This window comes from Pan paniscus, chromosome 1 (genome assembly GCF_029289425.2).
Source record: "Pan paniscus chromosome 1, NHGRI_mPanPan1-v2.0_pri, whole genome shotgun sequence".
In the NCBI taxonomy this organism is placed as follows: domain Eukaryota; kingdom Metazoa; phylum Chordata; class Mammalia; order Primates; family Hominidae; genus Pan; species Pan paniscus.
Window position 1 is genome coordinate 64,539,551 of NC_073249.2, and position 23,106 is coordinate 64,562,656.

A 23,106-nucleotide genomic window follows, 5' to 3' on the forward strand; every position below is an offset into this window, starting at 1 on the left:
CACAAACAAACAAAAAAAGAAAATACATAATAATTCTAGCATTGTTATTGCATAGGACCATTTTGAGGATCAGATAATACATAGGAAAACACATGAAAGATGAAAACTGCAATGTGAATGTAAGGTAGCATTACTTTTTTTTTTTTTTTTTTTGAGATGGATTTTTGCTCTTGTTGCCCAGACTGGAATGCAGTGGCTCAATCTTGGCTCACTGCAACCTCTGCTTCCCAGGTTCAAGCCATTCTCCTGCCTCAGCCTCCTGAGTAGCTGGGGATACAGGCATGGGCCACCATACCAAGCTAATTTTTCGTATTTTTAGTAGAGATGGGGTTTCACTATGTTGGCCAGACTGGTCTCGAACTCCTAACCTCAGGTGATCCACCCTCCTTGGCCTCCCAAAGTGCTGGGATTACAGGCGTGAGCCACCGTGCCCGGTCAGCATTGCCATTTTTAAAAATGGAATTTGAAACAGTACACTGATAGATTTTGGATAATCTCTATCATTATCTTCTCCCAGTAGCAAAAAAAAATGATCAAAATTTCACAACATGAATAAGAAATCAATAAATATAATACCTTCAAGCAATCTGCATTCTTTCTTCTTTTTTTTTTTTTTTTTTTTTTTTTTGAGAGAGAGAGGGTCTTGTTCTGTCACCAAGGCTGGAATGCGGTGGCACAATCTTGGCACACTGCAGCCTCAACCTCCCAGGCTCAAGCAATCCTCCCACCTCAGCCTCCTGAGCAGCTGCGACTACAGGCGCATCCCATCACACCTAGCTAACTTTATTTTCTGTAGACAGGAGGTCTCACTATGTTGCCCAGGCTGGTCTTGAACTCCTGGGTTCAGGCAATCCTCCCATCTCAGCCTTCCAAAATGCTGGAATTACAGGCATGAGCCACTGCACCAGCTATTCTGCATTATTTCTGATCAGTGCTTTACATCATTGAAATTGTTAAAGTTATAACAGCAAGAATAAAAGACAACTCATAATTCTAATTACTACCTCTTGACAGAAAAAGAGAAAATATATCTAACTATCCAATAATATGAAATATGTAAAACCAATAAGACAAATATTGGATCTAATTCCTGTACCTAAAAAATAAACTATTACTTAATCATTCATTTCAAGTGGTCACATTTTAACATTTTTCATCTAAATATTATAAAAATTGAATATTGGCACATTAATTTTTAGGAAAGCATAGGAGAGCATACACATCAACATATAGGGTATACCAGAGGAGGAATGTACATCATCTTCTAAGTCAATTTCCATACTCATTAACTCTCCAGGTAAATCCACACTTTTTCCCACACGTGCAGCATGAAGCTCTTCTACTATCTGCATCTAAAGTGTAAAAGACCCCAGTGAAATATTTTGAGTTACTTTGCAGACTGACAAGAGAGGAAAGCAATTAATTCTTAATTAATTCACTTGAGATGGTTTATGGAAAGAAAAAATTTTATAAAACTCTGAAGGAGCATAGTAAAAGAATAAAGATTTATAAACACACACGTGGTTTTCAAAATAGTTTTCTTCTTACCTCCATAACCTATGCAAGCAAATTATTTAACAACTTTGGGACTCAGTTTGTTAATTCACAAAGTAGGAATCTTTAATATCTATTTCCTTTAGGATTTTTGTGAGGAATAAATGAAATAAGCTAGGTGAAGCTCCTTGCACAGAGCCAAATACCTAGACATTAAAGTAAGTTCATTCTCATTCCAATCCTCACTTCATTTTAGGAGTCAAATTTTTTTTATCTTGACAGTAAGCATTCTTCTTGAGATTTCTAAGATTGTTATGAACCATCATAAACTGAAATCTAGATCTTAAAACCATTCTCGCTTCACAGAAATACTTCTCTGATGTATTGTGACACAAAGAAATGAAAATACAGTCTAGCTTTAGATCAGAGGTGAGACATCTTTCTTCTATCAAGGAGCACCTCAAAACAGAAAAATACAATTGACTGTCATAAATAAAAATCAATTAACATAGTCTGAAAGTTTTTTGTTTTGTTTTGAGACACAGTCTTGCTCTGTCAGCCAGGCTGAAGTGCAGTGGCATGATCTTGGCTCACTGCAACCTCCATCTCCCGGGCTCCAGTAAGTCTCCTGCCTCAGCCTCCTGAGTAGCTGGGATTACATGCATGTACCACCATGCCCAGCTAATTTCTGTATTTTTAGTAGAGAAAGGGTTTCACATGTTGGCCAGGCTGGTCTCGAACTCCTGACCTCGGGTAATCCACCCGCCTTGGCCTCCCAAAGTGCTGGGATTACAGGCTTGAGCCACGGTGCTTTGCCTGAAAGTCTTTAAAAAGACAATTACAAAGTGTTCCACGAATCTCATCTTAACTTAGGACAAGTCAACATAAAATTCTATGAAGATCAGTCAGGGGACTCTGGTTGGGAAATGAAGCAACAGGTAAAAAGATAAACACTCATGTACTCTCATTTTCATTGAATAATGTTTTCATCTTATTGATGATTTTTAAAATGAAGTAAAAACATGTTAATGTCCTACTGCATTTTGGCAACCCTAGGCATAAACAGGGAAAGTGTCATAATATTAAATCAAAATTCAGATTACTTGTGGGCCACTGGTTTCATGCTCTTTGTTCACAATAGATAACCTTACTAGAAACAAAAGTAAAAAGTACTAAAGTATACTTTTCTGAATAGTTTTGGACGACTTCATAAAACCCTACATATTGATTTAAATAGAGACATCATTGTTATTTTCATATTATCAGGGTTTCTACAGTCATTATTTTTTATTAAAAGTAGGAACTGTTTGACTTAATTTCATTAAAAATATCAAAGTAAACAAGAATATCAATAACCTCTTGATCTGCATCCTGGATACTTTCAGATGACACGGAAGAACATGGTGCTTCAAAATTCTGAAATGAAAGTAATTTCATTAGCTAAGAATAAAGCATAACCTAAATAGGGTTTTTCAACCTTGTCACTATTAACCTTCAGGGTCAGATAATTCACTTTAGGGGTTGCCCTGTATATTGCAGGATGGTTAGCAGTATCACTGACCTCTATCCTCCAGAATGTCAGTAGTACTACCCACCTACCCCTACTCCCAAACTTTTTTTTTTTTTTTAAAGACAGGGTCTCACTCTGTCACCCAAACTGGAGTGCAATGGCACAACTGTGGTTCACCACAGCCTCAACCTCCTGGACTCAAGCGATCCTCCCGCCTCAGCCACCTGAGTAGCTGGGACCACAGGCACAACAACACACCCGGCTAATTTTTGTATATTTTGTAAAGATGGGGTTTTGTCATGTTGCCCAGGCTGGTCTCGAAATCCTGAGTTCAAGTGATCCACCCGCCTCAGCTTCCCAAAGTACTGGGATTACAGGCGTGAGCCGTAGTGCCAGCCCCAACCTCAATCTTGACAATCGAAAATGTTTCCTGGCATTGCCAAATGTCCCCTGAGGGGCAAAATTGCCTCCAGATGAGAAACTGTCCCTAGAATAGAGAAGCCCCATTCTATCAAGTCATGAAACATGGTAGAATTCTTCATATACAGATTCATAAAAATACTATATTCTAAGAATAAAATTACATGCCACCCCAAAAAAAGAGAAATAATGAATGCAAAGGTAAACAAGTTGGCCTTCAGTGGTGAAAAATTTTCATCCAGGAGCAACTAAGTCATTTCTACAAGTGACATGATAAAACAACAGAAGGAACTTGAGGATTATAATAAGGCTAAAAAAGAAAAGCTGAACAATGCACGGTTATATTATATGTAGTTAGAGCACCAGGGGTTTCTGTTTTATATTTTGTCTTCAAACAAAGTCTGAAAATCTCCCTCCAAATTCCAATTTTCCACTGGCATTTCTGCTGAGTGGATGAGACCTACCTGACCCTACATACAGGTGACAGGAAGCTCAGCAAAAGAACGAATGAATTATAACCTTCTAAGAATTCTCCAAAGTAACTCCAAACTAACATGTACTTTACGGAAATCTATTTCTGGTATGAACTACAAACACTCTTCTTTTCTTTTTTTGAGACAGAGTCTCGCTCTGTTGCCCAGGGTGGAGTGTAGTGGCATGATCTCAGGTCACTACAACCTCCACCTCCCAGGTTCAAGCGATTCTTCTGCCTCAGCCTCCCAAGTAGCTGCGACTACAGGCCCGCCACCATACCCAGCTAATTTTTGTATTTTTAGTAGAGACAGGGCTTCACCATGTTGGCCAAGCTGGTCTCAAACTCCTGACCCCAAGTGATCTGCCCACCTCAGCCTCCCAAAGTGCTGGGATTATAGGCACGAGCCACTGCGCCCACACAAACACTCTTTAAACAAGTACATCATACGTAGAAATGCTTTACTGAGAATTCAGCTTCCGCCTGAACTTTCAGGCTAAATGCTTTACTGGGAAATCAGCTTCCAACCAACATCAAACTTCACATGATATAACAACACACTTCACACACATAGGCTCATTATAGTTTTACTATTCCATGACCCTGAGAGTCATAATCCCTTCTCCATATAACTTTAAATCTCACTGATCTTTAAAGTTCTCTTTAAGAAGTGCCAAACAAGCCAGAGATTATTATCAGAACTTGTGGCTTTTGACATTCTACATCTCTTTATTCTCTTCCTTTGGTTACTATTACCCTTTGCTCTCTCTATTCATGGGCCACCTACAGTGACTACAATGAATTTTCCACCACCGAACAATCCAGAAAAGTTAATGCATTTAACTGTTTGCCTCCCCCACCATGCCTTATCAAATACATAGGTTGGGATAAAGCCTTTCGTGAGAATGACAAAAGGGAATATCGTAACAAAGATAATAATGGTTCTATCTACCAAAGTGATTCCAAATGGAAAACACAATTATATTATTTCCCTGACTGTGGTTCAGTGGCTCTCTTCCATCTACGAGATAAAAACCAGTCTTTCCCATGATACGAAATCATCCATTGTCTAGAGACCCTGGCTTTCTCTCCAACTTCCTTTCCTATAGATTCTCTACCCATCTTGACTCTAGTCATACTGACAACCTATGTGCTCATGTACCTTCCTTCCATGCAGTTTTACAACTCTGTGCCATTACATACACTGGCCCTCTACCCTAGCTGGACAGCACATCTAGTCCTCACCCCACATGTCCTTCGAGATGAGGCTTTAGAACCACCACTTTAGTGAGCCCTTCTTTAACTTACCCGGAGATTTATACTAACATCACACCCAATTTGTAGGACTGTGGTATTTACTTCACTATAGTACAATCATATTTTTTTACTTACTAGTCTGCCTCCCTGGGAACTTCTTGAGGCTAACAATCATCTTACTCATTTCTAAATATCTAGTACCTAGAAAAATGCCTGATACACACTAGGTACCTTTAATAGATGTTTGATAAATGAACGAATTCCTACTTTAGTCTTGTAAGAATTAAATGTGATGCTGTTTTTAAAAGTAGCCGATAAACTATAAATCTCTAGGACATTAATTTTCAATGAGGGGGAGGTTTGCAATTTGAGAGGGGTCTATATCAAAGAACTATAAAACCTAAGAAACAAAAGAGTTATTTTTCCTTTAGAAAGCATAACTAAATCCAGAAAAAGAAAATACAATTATTTTCCTTGTAAAGTATACTCATTATTTTAGGAAAATAATTATCTACTGAGGAATTAGTGGGTAAAACATAAAAACAAACAGGGTATTAAGATGATTATCTGCTGTCAATAATATGCTGAAGATAATATACACAAGATAAGGACAATATTTACTTGCTGTTTCTGTGTCTAAATGACTTTAAGCCTGATAATGCTGCTATCTGAGAACAGTTTATAAAGAGTCTAAATTCCAATAACTGGAAAGTGGTCATGGAAAAACTGCTTCTTCTGCAACTTAATATTCTTGCTATGTACCTCTTTTGGTTAGTGTAGTAATTCTACATAGAGACCAAAAGAAACTATACAACGCCCTGCAGAGATTTCTCATGCTATTCCTTAGATGTACAGCACAATGGGAAAACCAGGCAATGACACAATGATGATCACTGAACATACTGGCAACTTCAAGTTCCTTTCTTTCATTCTACTCTAGAGAAATGGTTATAACACAAGAAGAAAAACTGGAGGTTCTTTCCTTTAAGAAAGCAGTGAAAACAAACTCAATTCAAACTCAATTCTTGCCCTCTTTGGGCCCCTTCCAGTTCACTTAAACTAAAAATACTAATTCCCAAGCTCTTCTGGCCTCCTTAGTTATAATTCCTCCATTTTTCGTAAGAAATATCTTACCATTGCAATCCATAGTCTTTTTTTTTTTTTTTTTAAGACGGAGTCTTGCTCTGTCGCCCAGGCTGGAGTGCAGTGGCGCGATCTTGGCTCACTGCGAGGGCCGCCTCCCAGGTTCACGCCATTCTCCTGCCTCAATCTCCCAAGTGGCTGGGACTACAGGTGCCTGCCACCATGCCCAGCTAATTTTTTGTATTTTTAGTAGAGATGAGGTTTCACTGTGTTAGCCAGGATGGTCTCGATCTCCTGACCTCGTGATCCGCCCACCTCGGCCTCCCAAAGTGCTGGGATTACAGGTGTGAGGCACCAGGCCTGGCCACAGTCCACAGTCTTAATAACTAAAAGCAGGTAGGCTTAACCATCCCTGTTTATCAGTGGTCTCTACATTTCAGAATTTCTGAAGTTCTAAAATTCCGAGGTTCCACAGTTCTGAAAGTTCTCTTGAAGATAAGTAACTTTATTTGACATAGAAACAAAATTATAGAGATTAGGTTCTCAAAGTAGTCCATAAATGCCAATTACATTACATAATTTTAAAGCAAAATAGATGTGCCAAGCTTTCTAGCCTAGATCCCTGCTCATGTAGCTCCCTCTGCCTAAAATATCCCGGCTTCTCCCATTCTACCTCACTTCACCTCCACTTAAGTAACTTCGACTCATTCTTTAGGTCTGTTTAAATGTTACTCCCTCCAGCCTCCAGTAAATCTTTTTTTTTTTTTTTTTTTTTTGGAGATAAGGTCTCTTTCTGTCACCTAGGTTGGAGTGCAGTTACATGATCAGCTCACCATAACCTTGAGCTCCTGGGCTCAAGTGATCCTCCCACCTCAGTCACCTGAATAGCTGGGACCACAGACTCACGCCACCACACCCAGCTAATTCTTATGTTTTTGTTGAGACCCGTCTCGGTATGTTGCCCAGGCTGGTCTTGAATTCCTGGCCTCAGACAATCTGCCTGCCTGGGCCTCCCAAAACACTGGGATTATAGGCGTGAGCCATTGTATCCAGTCCCCTCCAGTATACCTTTCTAAACTAATTGTTTCATGATGTACCAAAGCTATATTAATCCCCTGCTGTGTATTCTCTTATTAAGTGATAGGTATTATACTTTTCCTATTTAAGGAAATTGCTTGTGTCTCTCTTCACTTGAATAAGTCCCTGAAAACAAACTGTGTTATCTCTTACAAGCTATTTTATTGTGGTGCCTGGTACACGGTGACACTGAAAAAAATAATCTGTTTAAAGACTATTCAGAATATTGTCCCCTGAGTGTTCTCCAGCATACAATGCTTTTTTCAAAGGACTATCTATAACTGCTTCTCACCACATTTTTACACATTCCTTTCTATTATGAATCCTTGATACCTGCCAAAATATCTTCCTAAAAAAGTTGGAATTAAAGAGAGTAAAATAAAGAAACCAACATATATCTTCATGAATAAATTTGAATCAGCCATCTATGATTATCATCAGTAATAGAAACAACTAAAAAGGCCATGTGCAGTGGCTCACGTCTGTAATCCCTGCATTTTGGGAGGCTGAGCAGGGGTGAACTGCTTCAGCCCAGGAGTTCAAGACCAGCCTAAGCAACATGGTGAAACCTCATCTCTGCAAAAAACACCAAAGTTAGCCCAGTGCGGTGATGTGTGCCTATAGTCCCAGCTACTAGGGAGGCTGAGGCAGGAGGATTGCTTGAACCCAGGAGGTCAAGGCTGCAGTGAGCCAGGATCGTGCCACTGCACTCCAGCTTGGGCAACGGAGTGAGACCCTGTCTCAAAAACAAAAAACAAACAACAACAACAAAAAAAAAAAACAGAAAAAAATATAGAAATACAGAAAAAACTTAACTATATTAATAAACTCTCAGTTAAAACCTATATTCTTCATTTTTTACTACCTTACCTGGGTTAGGTTTTCCCTAGAATGTGAATCATTACTTTCTTGATGGTCATAATGATGTTTTCGTTTCCACTCATGAACAGTCCGCTTATATGTGAAATCTGAAAGTAAATGTTCAGTTTTCTGCCTAGTCACATTTAATGAAACCTGGGAGCTTTCCAGGTATTCTCTTTCTTCCTGCTTAGTCTTCGAATTATTAGAATCTATGTTGAAGACATTTTCTTCTACAAGTTTCTGGAGGGTGTCACGGGATTTTATAGGGATTTTGAAACTGATCTTCTGTCTTTTAGATCCCAAGGGTTCCTTAATTATCTTGTTGGAGTTATAATCCTGAGAAAATTGATTTCTCTTCCATTTCTCTAAGACACATTTTTCAGAATTGTCTCTAAATTTACTGTTTCTTTCTTTCTTGAGTTCTTTCATCTTCTCTCTCTGAACAAGTAAAGGAGACCATTTATTTTCACTTCCCTGGCCTTCGGCTTTAGGTTTCACATCACTGGCAATCTTAGGACTACTAAGGCTTTTAATTCCATGGTCAAGCTTGCTCCCAGCATTTGTCAATTTGATATCTTTAGGTTTAAAGTCTACACATTTATGTATGTCTTTTTTAGTTCCATTTGAAGAAGGACTCTGCAAAATAATTGGATTATCATTTGAATATGATGCTTCTTTGAGTTTAATAGGTCTTTGGGATGAAGAACCGATTTTTGGTCTCCTTCTGAGAGTGTCAATTTCTACTCTCAATCTGTAAAACAGCACAGAAACCTAGGTTACATTATAATTATACATAATGTTGCACTCTATCATTTTAGTTAGAATAACAGAATTGGGCTGACATTAAGCTTCATAAAAAGTAGAAATAGCTACATTAAGAATGAAGTGGAAAGGATTACTCACTTAATGGTGTTAGAATAATTAGTTTGCTATTTGGAAAAAAAAATTACAACTTTAAATAGTAACAACATAAATTCCAAATGGACTAAATGCTTAAGTGTAAAATTATTATTATTATCATAATAATTTTGTGCTTCATATTAAACCCTTAAAAACCAGTGAGGAAAAACAGTACGTATGTGTGATTTCATTTTTTTTGAGACGGGTTCTCACTCTGTTGCCTAGGCTAGAGTGCAGTGATGCAAACATGGCTCACTGCAGCTTCAACCTCCCAGGCTCAGGCAATCCTTCTACCTCCCAGACTACCACGTAACTGGGACTACAGGAGCATGCCACAATGCCTAGCTAATTTTTGTAATTTTTTTGTAGTGACAAGGTTTTGCTATGTTGCCCAGGCTGGTCTCAAACTCCTGGGCTCAAGCAATCCACTTGCCTCGGCCTCCCAAGGTGCTAGGATTACAGGTGTGAGCCACTGTACCCCGGCCTATCCAATTTCTCTTTTTTCTTTTTTTGAAACAGCGCCTCACTTTGTCACCAGGCTGGAGTGCAGTGGCGCGATCTTGGCTCACTCCAAACTCAACATATCAGGCTCAAGAGATCCTCCTGCCTCAGCCTCCTGAGTAGCTGGCACTACAGATGCACACTACCACATCTGACTAATTTTTGTTTTTTTTTTGTTTTTTTTTTTTTTTTTGGTAGAGACAGGGTTTCACCATGTTGCCCAGGCTGGTCGAACTCCTGGGCTCAAGCGATCTGCCCACCTTAGCCTCCCCAGTGTGCTGAGGCTACAGGCATGAGCCACTATGCCCAACCTGATTTCTTAATAGAGAACTTCCCAAACTTAAAAACAGTGGGAGAAATAACAAAGGATAACACTGATAATATGTGACTATTTACTTTAAAACTTTAGCATATTAAAAATTAATAAAAATTTAAAGAACTAGGAAATGGTATTTGTTAGATGTACTAACTTCTAGCAAAATAATGTTAATAAGCTTACTAGCCTTAGTAGATAAAAAGCTCATCAAAAACTACTAAGATTCTAGAATAGGGCATAAACAGAAAATTAATAAAAGAAAACAGCTAATAAACATTTTTAAAAAGTTTGACTTCTCTAGCAATCACAGACATGCTAATAATAACAATAACATACCATTTTCTTCTTTTTTTTTTTTTTTGAGACGGAGTCTCGCTTTGTCGCCAGGCTGGACTGCAGTGGCACAATCTTGGCTCACCACAACCTCCGCCTCCCAGGTTCAAGCGATTCCCCTGCCTCAGCCTCCCAAGTAGCTGGGACTACAGGCACACACCACCACGCCCGGCTAGTTTTTTGTATTTTAGTGGAGACGGGGTTTCATCATGTTGGCCAGGATGGTCTCGATTTGACCTCGTGATCTGCCCACCTCAGCCTCCCAAAGTGCTGGGATTACAGGTGTGAGCCACCGCAGCTGGCCCGTACCATTTTCTTCTATCAAATTAGCAAAGATTTTACAATAACATCAAATACTGGCAAGAGGTTGTAAAATGGACACTCTCACATGTTGCTGGTAGAAATGTAAAACAACATAACAGTCCCACAAAGAAATGTGAATATAAATTTAAAACTCTAAAAATGGTCATTTTTTTACATCTGAAATTCTCATTTTAGAAACCATACCGAGGTGAAGAAAATCACACATGAAAAAAATATTAAAAGATATTTAATTCAGGATTACTTATGATAGCAAAACAATCAGGTACAAAGTAACTGCTAAAATTTTGGAAATGACTTTAAAAAGTGACATATTCATATGACGGAATATCACAGTTTTTTAAAAGGATGTTTATGAAAAGTCTTCAGTGACATAAAACATACTGAAAATCAAAAACAAGCAGGATACAAATCTGTACATATAATATGGTCTCAACATCTTAAACAAGCATAGTAAAAAGGCCAGAAAGGTGCTAAAATGTTAGAAACAGCAATAGCTAGAGGTGATAATTATATTTTCCTGCTTAATAAAAGTAGATATTACTTTGTAGTGAGAAAAAAAGGGGAAAAATGTCAAACACAATCTATTAATTTATATCAGTAAATGTGTGCCTTTTCAGTGCCATCACTCTGGTAGGCACCCAAGAGGCAGTAGAGGACACAGCAGAGTCTTTACCCTCAATTAGGTTACAGCCCAGCAAGAGAGACACATTTAACAAGTGACTTCTCAAATAATTAATTATGTAAGAGCAAACCATAAACAGAGTTTTTATAGGAGTTTCACCTGAGTTTTCATCATATATGCATGCATGAATGTAGGTATGTCTTCGTTGGTTTGACAGAGTCTCAATCTATCACCCAGGCTGAAGTGCAGTGGTGGCATGCGCCTGTAGTCCCAGCTACTTGGGAGGCTGAAGTGGGAGGATCACTTGAGCCCAGGAGTTGGAGGCTGCAGTGAGCCGAGACTGTGCCACTGCACTCCAGCCTAGGCAACAGAAAAAAAAAAAATGCCCTTTCTGCCTTCACTGCCACCATGGCACCCATGAAAAACCTTGTGGTAAAGGGGAGCAAAAAAAAAAGAAGCAGGTTCTGAAGTTCACTCTTGATTGCACCCACCCCATAGAAGATGGATCATGGATGCTGCCAATTTTGAGCAGTTTTTGCAAGAGGATCAAAGTGAGCAGAAAAGCTAGGAATGTCATTGGAGGGGTTGTGATCAAAAGGAGCAAGGGCAAGATCACCATGACTTCTGAGATGCCTCTTCCCAAAAGGTATTTGAAATAAGAAATATTTGAAGAAGAACAATCTACGTGATTGGACGTGCGTAACTGCTAACAGCAAAAGGGGTTATGAATTACGTTACTTCCAAATTAACCAGAACAAACAAGAGGAGGAAGACGAGGATTAAAATTCACTTATGTGGAATATTTTATACGAATTCTTGAATAAAACTTGGGAACCAAAATGGTGGTTCATCCTTGTATCTGTGCAGTATGGATTGAACAGAAAATTAGAAATCACAGTCAAAGGGCTTCATTCGGGATGCCATGCACTCATTTGTAACTAGACTTTTTTTTTTTTTTCCTGTTTGAAAATTTCAATTCTAATGGTAATACCAGAATAGAAGGAGACGGTGACTTTAGGGGAACTGACAACCATTGGGCAGGTAGATGAGGGTGGGGAGATGTAGGCTAGAGGTAGTCACTGTTTTATTTTAAAAAGTGTGACTGTCAATCGTCTCTGGTGCTTTTCTCAAAAAATGATTCAGGAATACAAGTGGGCTTCTCTCATTACTTAAAAGAAAACAGGTGACGTCTGCCTAAGATTCCCTGTGGAAAATGACAGTGTCAATAAAATGCAGGTTTCTGGGCCCTTCATCTTTCTTTTTTTATTATAAATTTGTCTTGATGTACACAATTATGTATACTAATCCTTTTCTTCCTATAGTCCTATAGAAAGAAACTGTGCTCCTTCAGCACTGCTGCATAGTCCATCACCCACCATAAAAGGTTTGGACAGCGACTGTTAAAAAGTCCCAGGTTCTAAATTAAGTAAATGCATAAAAGAATGAGTTTATACATAATCTGTTTCTACAAGTCTTTGCAACAAACTGTCACTTTGGTTTCCAGCAGAGGGAGCTAGAGGAATAGAGCTTCCAGATGTGGCCTCCTGTGTGGGACCCAGAGTTAGGGGCCCTTTGTGCCGAGAGCTCTGGAGGCTCTCCTGAATGGGGGCACGAAGAAGTCACTGGGAAACCTCCCATGCCAAGGAGACATGAGGTACCCAGGGAACAGCTGCTTCATGCTACTTAGGCCATGACTGGATTTAATGTCAGAAGTCATCGTACAAACAGTGGTGTGCCTCAGTGCGTACAAAGGCTAGAGAACCACCAGAGGGGGCTACCAAAGTTAGGAAGACAGAATTGTTGCAGCCAGTGACTTTGAAAGAGACCCTGATGCCTTGTGGTGCCCTTCAGAAACTGGAACAATAACGCAGAAGTGTCTGCTCTGTTTTAGAATTTACGGTGTATAAAATTCAGGTTTTTAAAAGAGCTTGCCTACAGTTGGTTTCCACACCTGAAACTGTTGTGCTCTGAGAGTTGCAAAGCTGAAAATTGAATGTTCAAATTCTACCTTGGCTCCAATTTAACATTTGGTGCTTTGTGGATTGAGTTGAACATGCTGAGGCTTTGCAATTTCACTTATGGTAACGGCTCTAGCATTTTCTCTTTCTGTGCAAATTTCTTTGAAGCAGAATTGCTTGCATATTTCTTCTCTGCCTTCAGAGAAGGCAGTTTCTTTCAGACTTCACTGAGGCATCAATAGCTCTTTGGCAATGTCCCTTACCATGATCATTAACTCATTAACTATAAGTTTGTGCCTTGAGTTTACAAATTTTACTTGTGTGTTGCATTGATGTTCCCATGTAGTAATTTTTAGTTTAGCTGTAAAAAAAAAAAAAAATTAATCCTGGGCTGAAGTTAGCATTTAAGTTCTGAAAAAAAAAATTGTGTGTGTAGAGATGGGGTCTCACTACATCGCCCAGGCTGGTCTCAAACTCCTGGCCTCAAGCCTTCCTCCCACCTCGGCCTCCTAAAGTGCTGGGAGTACAGGTATGACCCATTGTGCCCAGCTTCTTGCTTATATTTTTACTGCTAATACATTTCTATGTATTCAAATCATGGAACAGAAATTACAGTAATGGTGCACTGTAACCGCCTTTCCAAATGATAAAATTATCTCTAATTTTTCATCTGTATTATGGCTTTCACTGTTTGCACACCAATTTCAGAAACTTCTCTAGAGCTGAATTAATACAGAGATTTTTATAAAACATTTTATATTTTACCCTCTTGTATATATTGATATAATATCAAGGGCCAAAAAATGTGTCCTTAAACAAAAGGTAACTAGTTTAAAGTCAAATAGTGTTTTAGAACTTAAAATTTAAAAAAAAAAAAAAAAGGATATCAGTGTAAAAGGCATTAAAATGGTTCAAAAAATGTAGCAAGGGATAGTCAACATAATATGAAATTAGTGCAAGAATATACTTCAACAGAGAATAACACAGAAGCAAAGTATCAGGAGATGATTCAGAAGAAAAAGTGAACAAAAGACAGAGGCGAGTTGAATTTTTTTGTTTTTAGCAAACACTGAGATTGTTTGGGAAGCAGAGCTTTTATTTATAATATTTAATGCCATCTTACTTGTTTTCCCTTAACTTCTTATTTTTGGAGAAACCTTGATCTTACCAAGTTTTATCACACGTTATAACTTTGTATACTTATTTATCCCCATTAGCAGCAAGTACTTTCTGCACCAAAATTTCACTGAAATTTTTATCCAAAAAGTGCAGAAATTAAAGAATAATAATTTCCATTATTCCAACCATCATTCCCCAAGTTCTCTAGCTATAATCACATACTGGTTAATCAACACGGTTTTAAAGCCATATCAATTCTATAAGATACATACTCTCTTCACGGGTAATATATGAAAATGATTTATCCAAAATCTCTAAATTAGCCTCATAACTTACTTCACTAGTGTATGTAATGAAGTTACGCATGTTACAATCATGTGCCAAAATCAAATCACTTGAGATTAAAATGCACATTTGAGTGTCATTTACACAATAGTTTTCATAGATTTTTATTTCACTCAACTTTTTCTTAAATATAGTTAATATTAAGACAATTCTATAATCATAATCAGTGATATAGCTAGAGATATTTGCATGCAAAACAGTCCTCTTCAAAGTAAATAAAAAAAATTTTTAAATCCAAATATTTAGTCTCATAATTCTAAACCAAAACAGTAAAAAGAAAAAGGAGAAGTTTACCTTTTCAGTCCTTGTCTTCTTTTTATATTATAGTACAGAACATCTGTATGATCTGATTTCTGAAATTTAAAAAAAAAAGTCTATCATTTAGGACACATAAATTGTGCACTGGTACATATTTTTTTCCACAGTTTATGATAGTGAATAGGCTGACACAATACTTTTACTTAATCTTTCCAGTAATCCGGTGAGATGGATATTATCATCATCCCCGTTTCACAAAACTCAAACAGAGGTAGGCATCTTCCTTAAAGTCACAGAGCAAGTCCACAGCAGAGCAGTCATCTGTCATCTGTAAATAGATCTGTCTGACTCTCTCTACGCTACCATCCTATCTCTCTACGTACTCTGAGGAAACTGGGCCAAGCACAAGAAAGGTAAGAGAGACATAAAATATAATCCATGTCCTAAAGAGCTTAGAGCTTATAGTTTTACATAAAATAATAAAGACGAGAAGTAGAACATGTACAAATAACCTACTATAATGATGTAAGTAAGTGTCAAAGCAGAAGAGTCAAAAAGTGCTAAAACAGTTCAAAATATCAACCACCTAAAGAGGAAAGGTACCTAGGAAAACAGGTGGACAAAATAACAATAAATAATAAAGCTTGAAAGACGAGTAAAAGAAGGCATTCTGAGAAACTGAGGATAACTGGTATAAATTCAGCAGAAAGAAAATAAACCAGCCTAGCGAAAGGCAAGAGGGCCTCTTTCAAGGAAGAAGGGAAAACAACAAAAAAAAAGAAAACTGGATAGTTAAGGTATGAACAAATTTGAGAGAGCCCTGAATGGCAAATAGTGAGTAAAGATTTTCAGCAGAGGAGAAATGGGATGAAATCGGTGTTTTAAGAAGGTTAATATTGCAAAAATAAATAGAAACTGCAGCTTAATTATATGAAAACAAGTAAATTCTTAAAACACAATTCTGCATCCCTGGAACTTCCACTACCTTATCTTATACCCACCATAACTATGTAGCTATCCTGGATATGTACGTAACTTCAACCTGAATGTTCTAAGTACATTACCACTAACCTATGGATTAGCTTATTGCGTTTAATCTGCTGTCACTGTTTCTAACTATTTGTATGACAGTGGAAAGAACTCTGGACTTGGCTCTGTTGCTGTACACAGTTTTGTGGCCTTGGAAAAGTCACTTAACCTTCTAGACTTCGATTTCTGAATCTGAAAATGCAAACAATGTATCTGCCTTGGCTACCTCAAAAGGAGACAAATATAACCTCTGGGAGGCTGAGGCGGGCAGATCACTTGAGGTCAGGAGTTTGAGACCATCCTGGTCAACAAGGTAAAACCCTTTCTCTACTAAAAATACAAAAATTAGCTGAGCCTGGTGGTGCACGCCTGTAATCCCAGCTACTAAGGAGCCTGAGGCAGGAGAATCGCTTGAACACAGGAGGTAGAGGTTGCAGTGAGCCAAGGTGGCACCACTGCACTCCAGCCTGGGGCAACAGAGTAAGACTCTGTCTCAAAAAAAAAAAATATATATATATAAAACCATATATATGTGAGAGGACTTAAAAACTGTCTAAATTTATAGCCATGACAGTTGTCTAATCCCACACGGTAGGGCCTAACAGTACAAGAAATAATAAAACTTGATAAATGGTTTGGTGAGTAGAAGAAAGAAAACAATACTGACTTCCTATTGGCTATCAAAAAGTATAGGAGGAATTTATATCACAAACACTGTCGATTAAAACTTTAGCATAAATAACTTGCAGTTAGTTATATCTAGACACTCACCAGTTTTCTCTTTTCTGATGAAACTGATCTTATAGAAGATGAACTAGTAGAACTTGCTGGGGTTTTTCTCTCTTTCTTGTCCTAAGAATGCAATAAAGAAAATGAATTTTAAAAAGCACAAAATAAAGCATAGTATAAACAGAACTATTTCATCACTAGTATTACAAATCAACATTTACATTCAATAATGAACTTCGGTGGGGAACCATGTTTACAGATACACAAACTTTGGTAAAAGGAAGGGAGATTCAACTAGAAGCCAGAACCCCTAAATGCTCACAAAATAGAGATGAGGTGGGATATAGGTATCAGAGCAGGAAGCCAGCTGACAGCTCAGATAAGGTTGTTGTGAGGTGGCACTGCCATGGTGACAGTCAGTCTTCTACAATGCAAAACCACACATCCACTTATTTTTCACTGGATTCTGAATTCAACAGACCTAGGACAAACTTGTTTGAAGTACCTACCATGTACCAAAGACATTCTAGACAGTGGAGAGAGAGGAATGAAAAAATAATAACAGTTCTTCATGAAGGTCAAAATCTAGTACAGGAATTTACAAATAAGTAATATATTTAGTGTGTCAGACGATGCTATGGAAAAAAATAAAGCAGAGAAAGGAAACAGGAAGGGCTGGGAGTCAGTAAAGCAGAGAAAGGAAACAGAAAGGGCTGGGAGTCAGTGGGGAAGACTCGCCATTTTAAACAGAGTAGTCAGACCCCAGGTACGAGCTGACATCTGAATGGAGACCTAAATAAAGTGAAGAAACAAACCATTAGAATACTGAGGGAAAGAGTTTTTTCAACTCAAAGGGGATGCCAGCAAGGGCAAAGCCCCAGAGGCAGAAACATGCCTGGCTTGTTGGAACAGCAGCAAGGAGGCCATGGAGTAGAAAAGCAAATTATGTCAGGAGAGTGTCAGGGGGATGGGATGGGGAGAGGAGGTGGCTTTGTCAACCCTGGTAAGGATTTTGGCTTTTATTCTGGATGAAGTGGGAAAACACTGGAAAGTATTTAGCAGAGGAGTAACATGATTGTACTTATATTTTAATAGGACCACATTAGCTAGTGTGTTGAGAACAGACTATAAGGAAGCAAATGCAGAAGTAGGGAGATTATTTTGGAAACTATTACAATAATTTAGGAAAACAAGGTGCTTGGATCATGGACATAGCAGTAAAGGAGATAGTCAGACTCTGAACACCAGTATACCTCATTTTATTGTGGCTTGCTTTATTGTACTTCATAGATAATTGCATTATTTACAAATTGAAGGTTTATGGCAAGTCTATTAGCACCATTTTTCCAACAGTATGTGCTCACTTCATGTCTCTGTGTCACACTTTGGTAATTCTCACAGTATTTCAAATGTTTTCATTGTTGTTATATTGCTATGGGACCTGTGATCAATGATCTTTAATGTTATTATTATAGTTGCTTTGGGGCGCCACAGACTGCCCATATGAGACAGCAAACTTTACTGATAAATGTTGCGTGTGTTCTGTTTCACCAATCACCCATTCGCCAGTCTCTCTCCCTCTCCTCAGGCCTCTCTATTCCCTGAGACAAAAGAATACTGAAATTAAGCCTACTAATGACCCAACAATGACCTCTAAGTGTTCAAGTGAAAGGAAGAATTATAAGTCTCTCACTTTAAATCAAAGCTAGAAAGGATTACACTTACTGAGGAAGGTATGTCAAAAGCCAACACAGGCTGAAAGCTAGTCTTGTGCCAAACAATTAAGACAAGTTATGAATGCAAAGGAAAAGTTATTGAAGGAAATTAAAAGCACTACTCCAGCGAACACATAAATGCTAAGAAAGCAAAACAGCCCTATTACTGATATTGGGCAAGTTTTGAGTGGTTTGGATAGAAAATCAAACCAGCCACAACATTCCCTTTAGCCAAAGCCAGATCCAGAGCTAGGCCCTAACTCTCTTCAATTCTATGAAGGCTCACAGATGTGAGGAAGCTTCAGAAGAAAACTTGGAAGCTAGCAGAGAGGTTGGTTCATGAGGTTTAAGGAATGAAGCCATCTCTGTAACATAAAAGTACAAGGTGAAACAGCAAATGCTAATATAGAAGCTACAGCAAGTTATACAAAAAACCTAGTTGAGATCATTGATGAAGGTGGTTGCTACACTAAACAACGGATTTTCAACATAGACAAACAGTCTTATATTGAAAGATGATGCCATCTGGGACTTTCATAGCTAGAGAGATGTCAATGCCTGGCTTCAAAGGAAAGGCTGACTCTGGTTAGGGGCTAATGCAGTTGGTGACTTTCAGTTGAAGCCAATACTTACTTATCATTCAGAAAATCCTAGGTACCTTAAGAATGATGTTAAATCTACTCTGCCTGTGCTCTAGAAATGAAACAACAAAGCCTGGATGACAGCACATGTGTTTACAGCATGATTTACTGAATATCTTAAGCTCACTGTTGAGACCTACTGTTCAGAAAAAAAAACAAAAGATTCCTTTCAAAATATTACTGTTCACTGGTAATGCACCTGGTCACCCAAGAGCTCTGATGGAGATGTACAAAGAGATGAATGCTGTTTTCACGCTTGCTAATGCAACATCCATTCTGCAGTCCATAGATCAAGGAGTCTAACTTTAACTTTCACACCTGATTATTTAAAAAATACATATTGTAAGGCTATATAGCTGCCATAGACAGTGATTCCTCTGATGGATCCAGGCAAAGTAAATTGAAAACCTTCTAGAAAGGATTCCCCATTCTAGATGCCATTTAGAACACTCATGATTCGTGGGAGTAGGTCAAAATACCAACATTAACAGGAGTTTGGAAAAGTTGATTCCAAACCTCATGAATGACTTTGAGCAGTTCAAGACTTCAGTGGAGAAAATAACTGCAAGAGAACTAGAATTTGAAGTAGAGGTTGAAAATGTGTCTGAATTTCTATCATCTCATGATAAAACTTTAATGGGGGCTGGGTGCGGTGGCTCACGCCTGTAATCCCAGCACTTTGGGAGGCCGAGGTAGGCGGATCACAAGGTCAGGAATTCAAGACCAGCCTGGCCAACACAGTGAAACCCCATCTCTACTAAAAATATTAAAAAATTAGCTGGGCATGGTGGCGGGTGCCTGTAGTCCCATCTACTTGGGAGGCTGAGGCAAGAAAATCGCCTGAACCCAGGAGGCAGAGGTTGCAGTGGGCCAAGATCGCACCACTGTACTCCAGCCTGGGAGACACAGTGAGACTCTGTTTCAAAAAAAAAAAAAAAGCTTTCATGGATTAGGAGTTGCTTCTTATAAATGAGCAATGAAACTGGTTTCTTGAGATTGATTTCTACTCCTGGTGAAGATGCCATGCACACTGTTGAAATGAGAACAAATGATTTAGAATAATATTACATAGGGTTTGAGAGACTGACTCCAATTTTGAAAGTTCTGCTGTAAAATGTTATCAAACTGAATTGCATGCTACAGAGATCAATCTTTTGTGAAAGGAGAGTCAATGTGGCAAACTTCATTGCTGTCTTAAGACGCTGCCACAGCACCCCATCCTTCCGTAATTACCACTCTCATCAGTCAGCAAGCCATCAACATCAAGGCAAGTCCCTCCAGCAGCAAAGATTATGACTCACTGAAGACTCAAATGATCTTTAGCATTTTTTTAGCAATGAAGTATTTTTTAAATTTATTATTACTACTTTTAGAGATGGGGTCTTGCTCTGCTGCTCAGGCTGATGTGCAGTGGCACGATTCTCAGGCAGGAGGATCCCTTGAGCCTCAAACTCCTGGGCTCAAGGGATCCTCCTGCCTGAGCCTATTTTTAAATTAACATATGCACATTTTTTTAGACATAATGCCATTGTACACTTAATAGACTACCATATAGTTAAACATAATTTTTATATGTACTGGGTAAACAAAAAATTCATGTGACTCACTTTACTGCACTATTTGCTTTACTACACTGGTCTGGAACTGAACCCAAAATATCTCCAAGGTATGCCTATACATTATAAAAAGAAAGCTGATAGAATTTGCTGATAGGTGCAGGTAGAGCACGATCACAAGGATTTCAGCCTAAGCAACTCAAAGAATGGAATCACAATTTATTAAATTGGGAAAACAAAGCCTGGGTACCTGAAAGATTACAGTTTTATAAGATGAGGAGGAACTAGCAAAGGACACTGAGAAGCAGTCACCAATAAGGAGGAAAATCAGGAGAATATGGTATCTCTAAAGCTAGGTGAATTCCCTAGCAAGCAGACTCAGAGAAAAACAAAAAGCTTTGTGAAAGTGTTTCGAGGAGAAGGTGTAATTAGCTATGTCAAATACTGCTGATATGCCATGTCAGATGAGGTCTTAGAAATGACCAATGGATTTAGCAACACAGAAACCACTGCTATAGGAGTTATGGAAAGAAAAAGTCTGACTAAACCTTTTTAGTTTAGTAGTTTTAAGTAGGTTTAAGGAATGAGGGGTTAATTGCAAACAGCATGCCAGTTAATAATGGCAAATGGAGATGCTGAGTATATAAATTACACAGAGTACTGTATGGCCATGCTTCAGTGCTGCCTTTCCAAATATTGCTATACCTGCGAGACCAAATTTGTAATCAGAAAGTTAGTAAGTAAGCAAGGAACAAACACCAAAAAGCACACTATCTGGAACTTCATCCAGGTCATGAAAAAGTCTTATGAACTAACCTGCCACCACAGAAATCACTTTTTTTGTGAATATTCACCTTTGCCAGATTAGTCTCTCATCTTGCACAGTAACACAGCATAAACACTCTCTAATACTGATGATCAACTACCCATGCTATTCAGAGAGTATATAATGAAACTGATTACATGGTTTTTTTGTTTGTTTTGCAGTTTTGCTTCCTAGAGACAATACCAAGCTCAATTAATGAGATACCCTAAATTTCATCTACCAAAACACTACTTCTTTTTTTCTTTTTTGAGACAGGATCTCACTCTGTCAGCCAGACTGGAGTGCAGTGGTACGAACATAGCTCACTTCAGCCTTGGTCTCCGTGGCTCAAGTGATTCTCCTCCCACCTCAGCTTCCTGAGTAGCTGAGAACACAGGTGCACACCATCACGTCTGGCTTTTTTTTTTTTGTAGAGACAGGGTCTCACCATGTTGCCTAGGCTGGTCTTAGACTCCTGGGCTCAAGTGATCCTCCTGCCTCGGCCTCCCAAAGTGCCAAGATTATAGGTATGATTCACCACACTCAGCCCCAAAACACTTCTTAAGGTAGTGTCTGAGAGAACAGAGAAAGACATGGTAAGTATGTCTTCCCCAATATTAGCCTCAGCCACATAGCGCTGGCCATTCTGACTGATAAGAATGCAATCCTAGCCAACGTTGAGGAAATTGAAAAAGGAGAAAACATGGAAAATGGTTCAATGTTGAGTTATCGCTAAGAATGAGGGGATTTAAGGGGCTTAGAATTGAAGTCAGGAATACCTAAGCAAATTACTTACCTCTATAAAACTACTCTCTAAGCCTCAGTTTCTTCATCTGTGTAATTGGAATAATAGTACCCACCTCATACAGTTGTGAGGAATAAATAAAACAATGCAAGTAAAAAACCGGAAAAGCAAATGACTTTTCCTGGATCGGCTGAGCAGAACAAAATATTTACATAAATCATTATAATAGTAAGGTGTATTTTTTTCATTAAACAAAAATAAATTGAAATGTATCTCTAGGTCAGTAAATCAAAATTCTTACTTTTTCACCAAAATTGGGTGATGAGGTGGTGGTGTCTTTCCTCTGAGATGTCTCTTTTTTCCCACAGGATTCTTTGCTGGACATCCTGAAAAGCTAACATAAACATTAAAAATATAGGATTTGCTTTTGCACTCAAAAAGAAAATAGAAATTTGTCTTCTTTCAGTTATATAAAGATTGGAGTTTTACAATATGATCACTTTTTATTTTATTTTATTTTATTTTTGAGATGGAGTCTCGCTCCATCGCTCAGGCTGGAGTGCAGTGGGATGATCTCAGCTCACTGCAACCTCTGCCTACCGGGTTCAAGCAATTCTCCTGCCTCAGCCTCCTGAGCAGCTGAGATTACAGGCATGTGCCACCATGCCCGGCTAATTTTTTGTATTTTTAGTAGAGACAGGGTTTCACCATGTTGGTCAGGCTGGTCTCGACCTCCTGACCTTGTTATCCACCCGCCTCCCAAAGTGCTGGGATTACAGGTGTGAGTGACCACTCCCAGCACTATGATTACTATTTTTTAACCATTCCCAATATGACAAGATTCTCTCATTATTCCACTTTTCTTCACTTACATTCTCCTTCAAAATTACCCACTCCTCTCCTTCAGCTTCATCTATCACCTTTCCAGGAATGAGTCTCAAACCATGCCTTGATCCCTGACTTCTCACTTAAGCATCAGATCACCATTTTCAACTGCCTCCAGGACTGCTATATTCTTCACCACCCACACTTCAAA

General features: G+C 38.5%; 1 protein-coding gene and 1 pseudogene across 24 annotated transcripts in view; one reads left to right on the forward strand and one right to left on the reverse strand.

The window, feature by feature from the left end:
- SWT1 (SWT1 RNA endoribonuclease homolog) overlaps positions 1–23,106 on the reverse strand; it is a 135,988-nt gene that overhangs the window by 109,745 nt on the left and 3,137 nt on the right. For 9 of the 24 annotated variants that reach the window (XM_055110460.2, XM_055110468.2, XM_055110467.2 and 6 more), the window contains exons 2-7: positions 22,372–22,464; positions 16,651–16,731; positions 14,887–14,945; positions 8,184–8,925; positions 2,851–2,910; positions 1,220–1,352 (exon numbers count right to left, since the gene is read on the reverse strand). In XM_055110460.2, coding sequence (XP_054966435.1) covers positions 1,220–1,352; positions 2,851–2,910; positions 8,184–8,925; positions 14,887–14,945; positions 16,651–16,731; positions 22,372–22,455 — 1,159 coding nt within the window. In that variant the 5' untranslated portion in view covers positions 22,456–22,464. The remainder of the gene's footprint in view (positions 1–1,219; positions 1,353–2,850; positions 2,911–8,183; positions 8,926–14,886; positions 14,946–16,650; positions 16,732–22,371; positions 22,465–23,106) is intronic. The other 15 variants (XM_003815599.7, XM_008968560.3, XM_055110506.2 and 12 more) reach the window with 3 other exon arrangements.
- LOC134730183 (large ribosomal subunit protein eL22-like) lies at positions 11,579–11,953 on the forward strand (annotated as a pseudogene).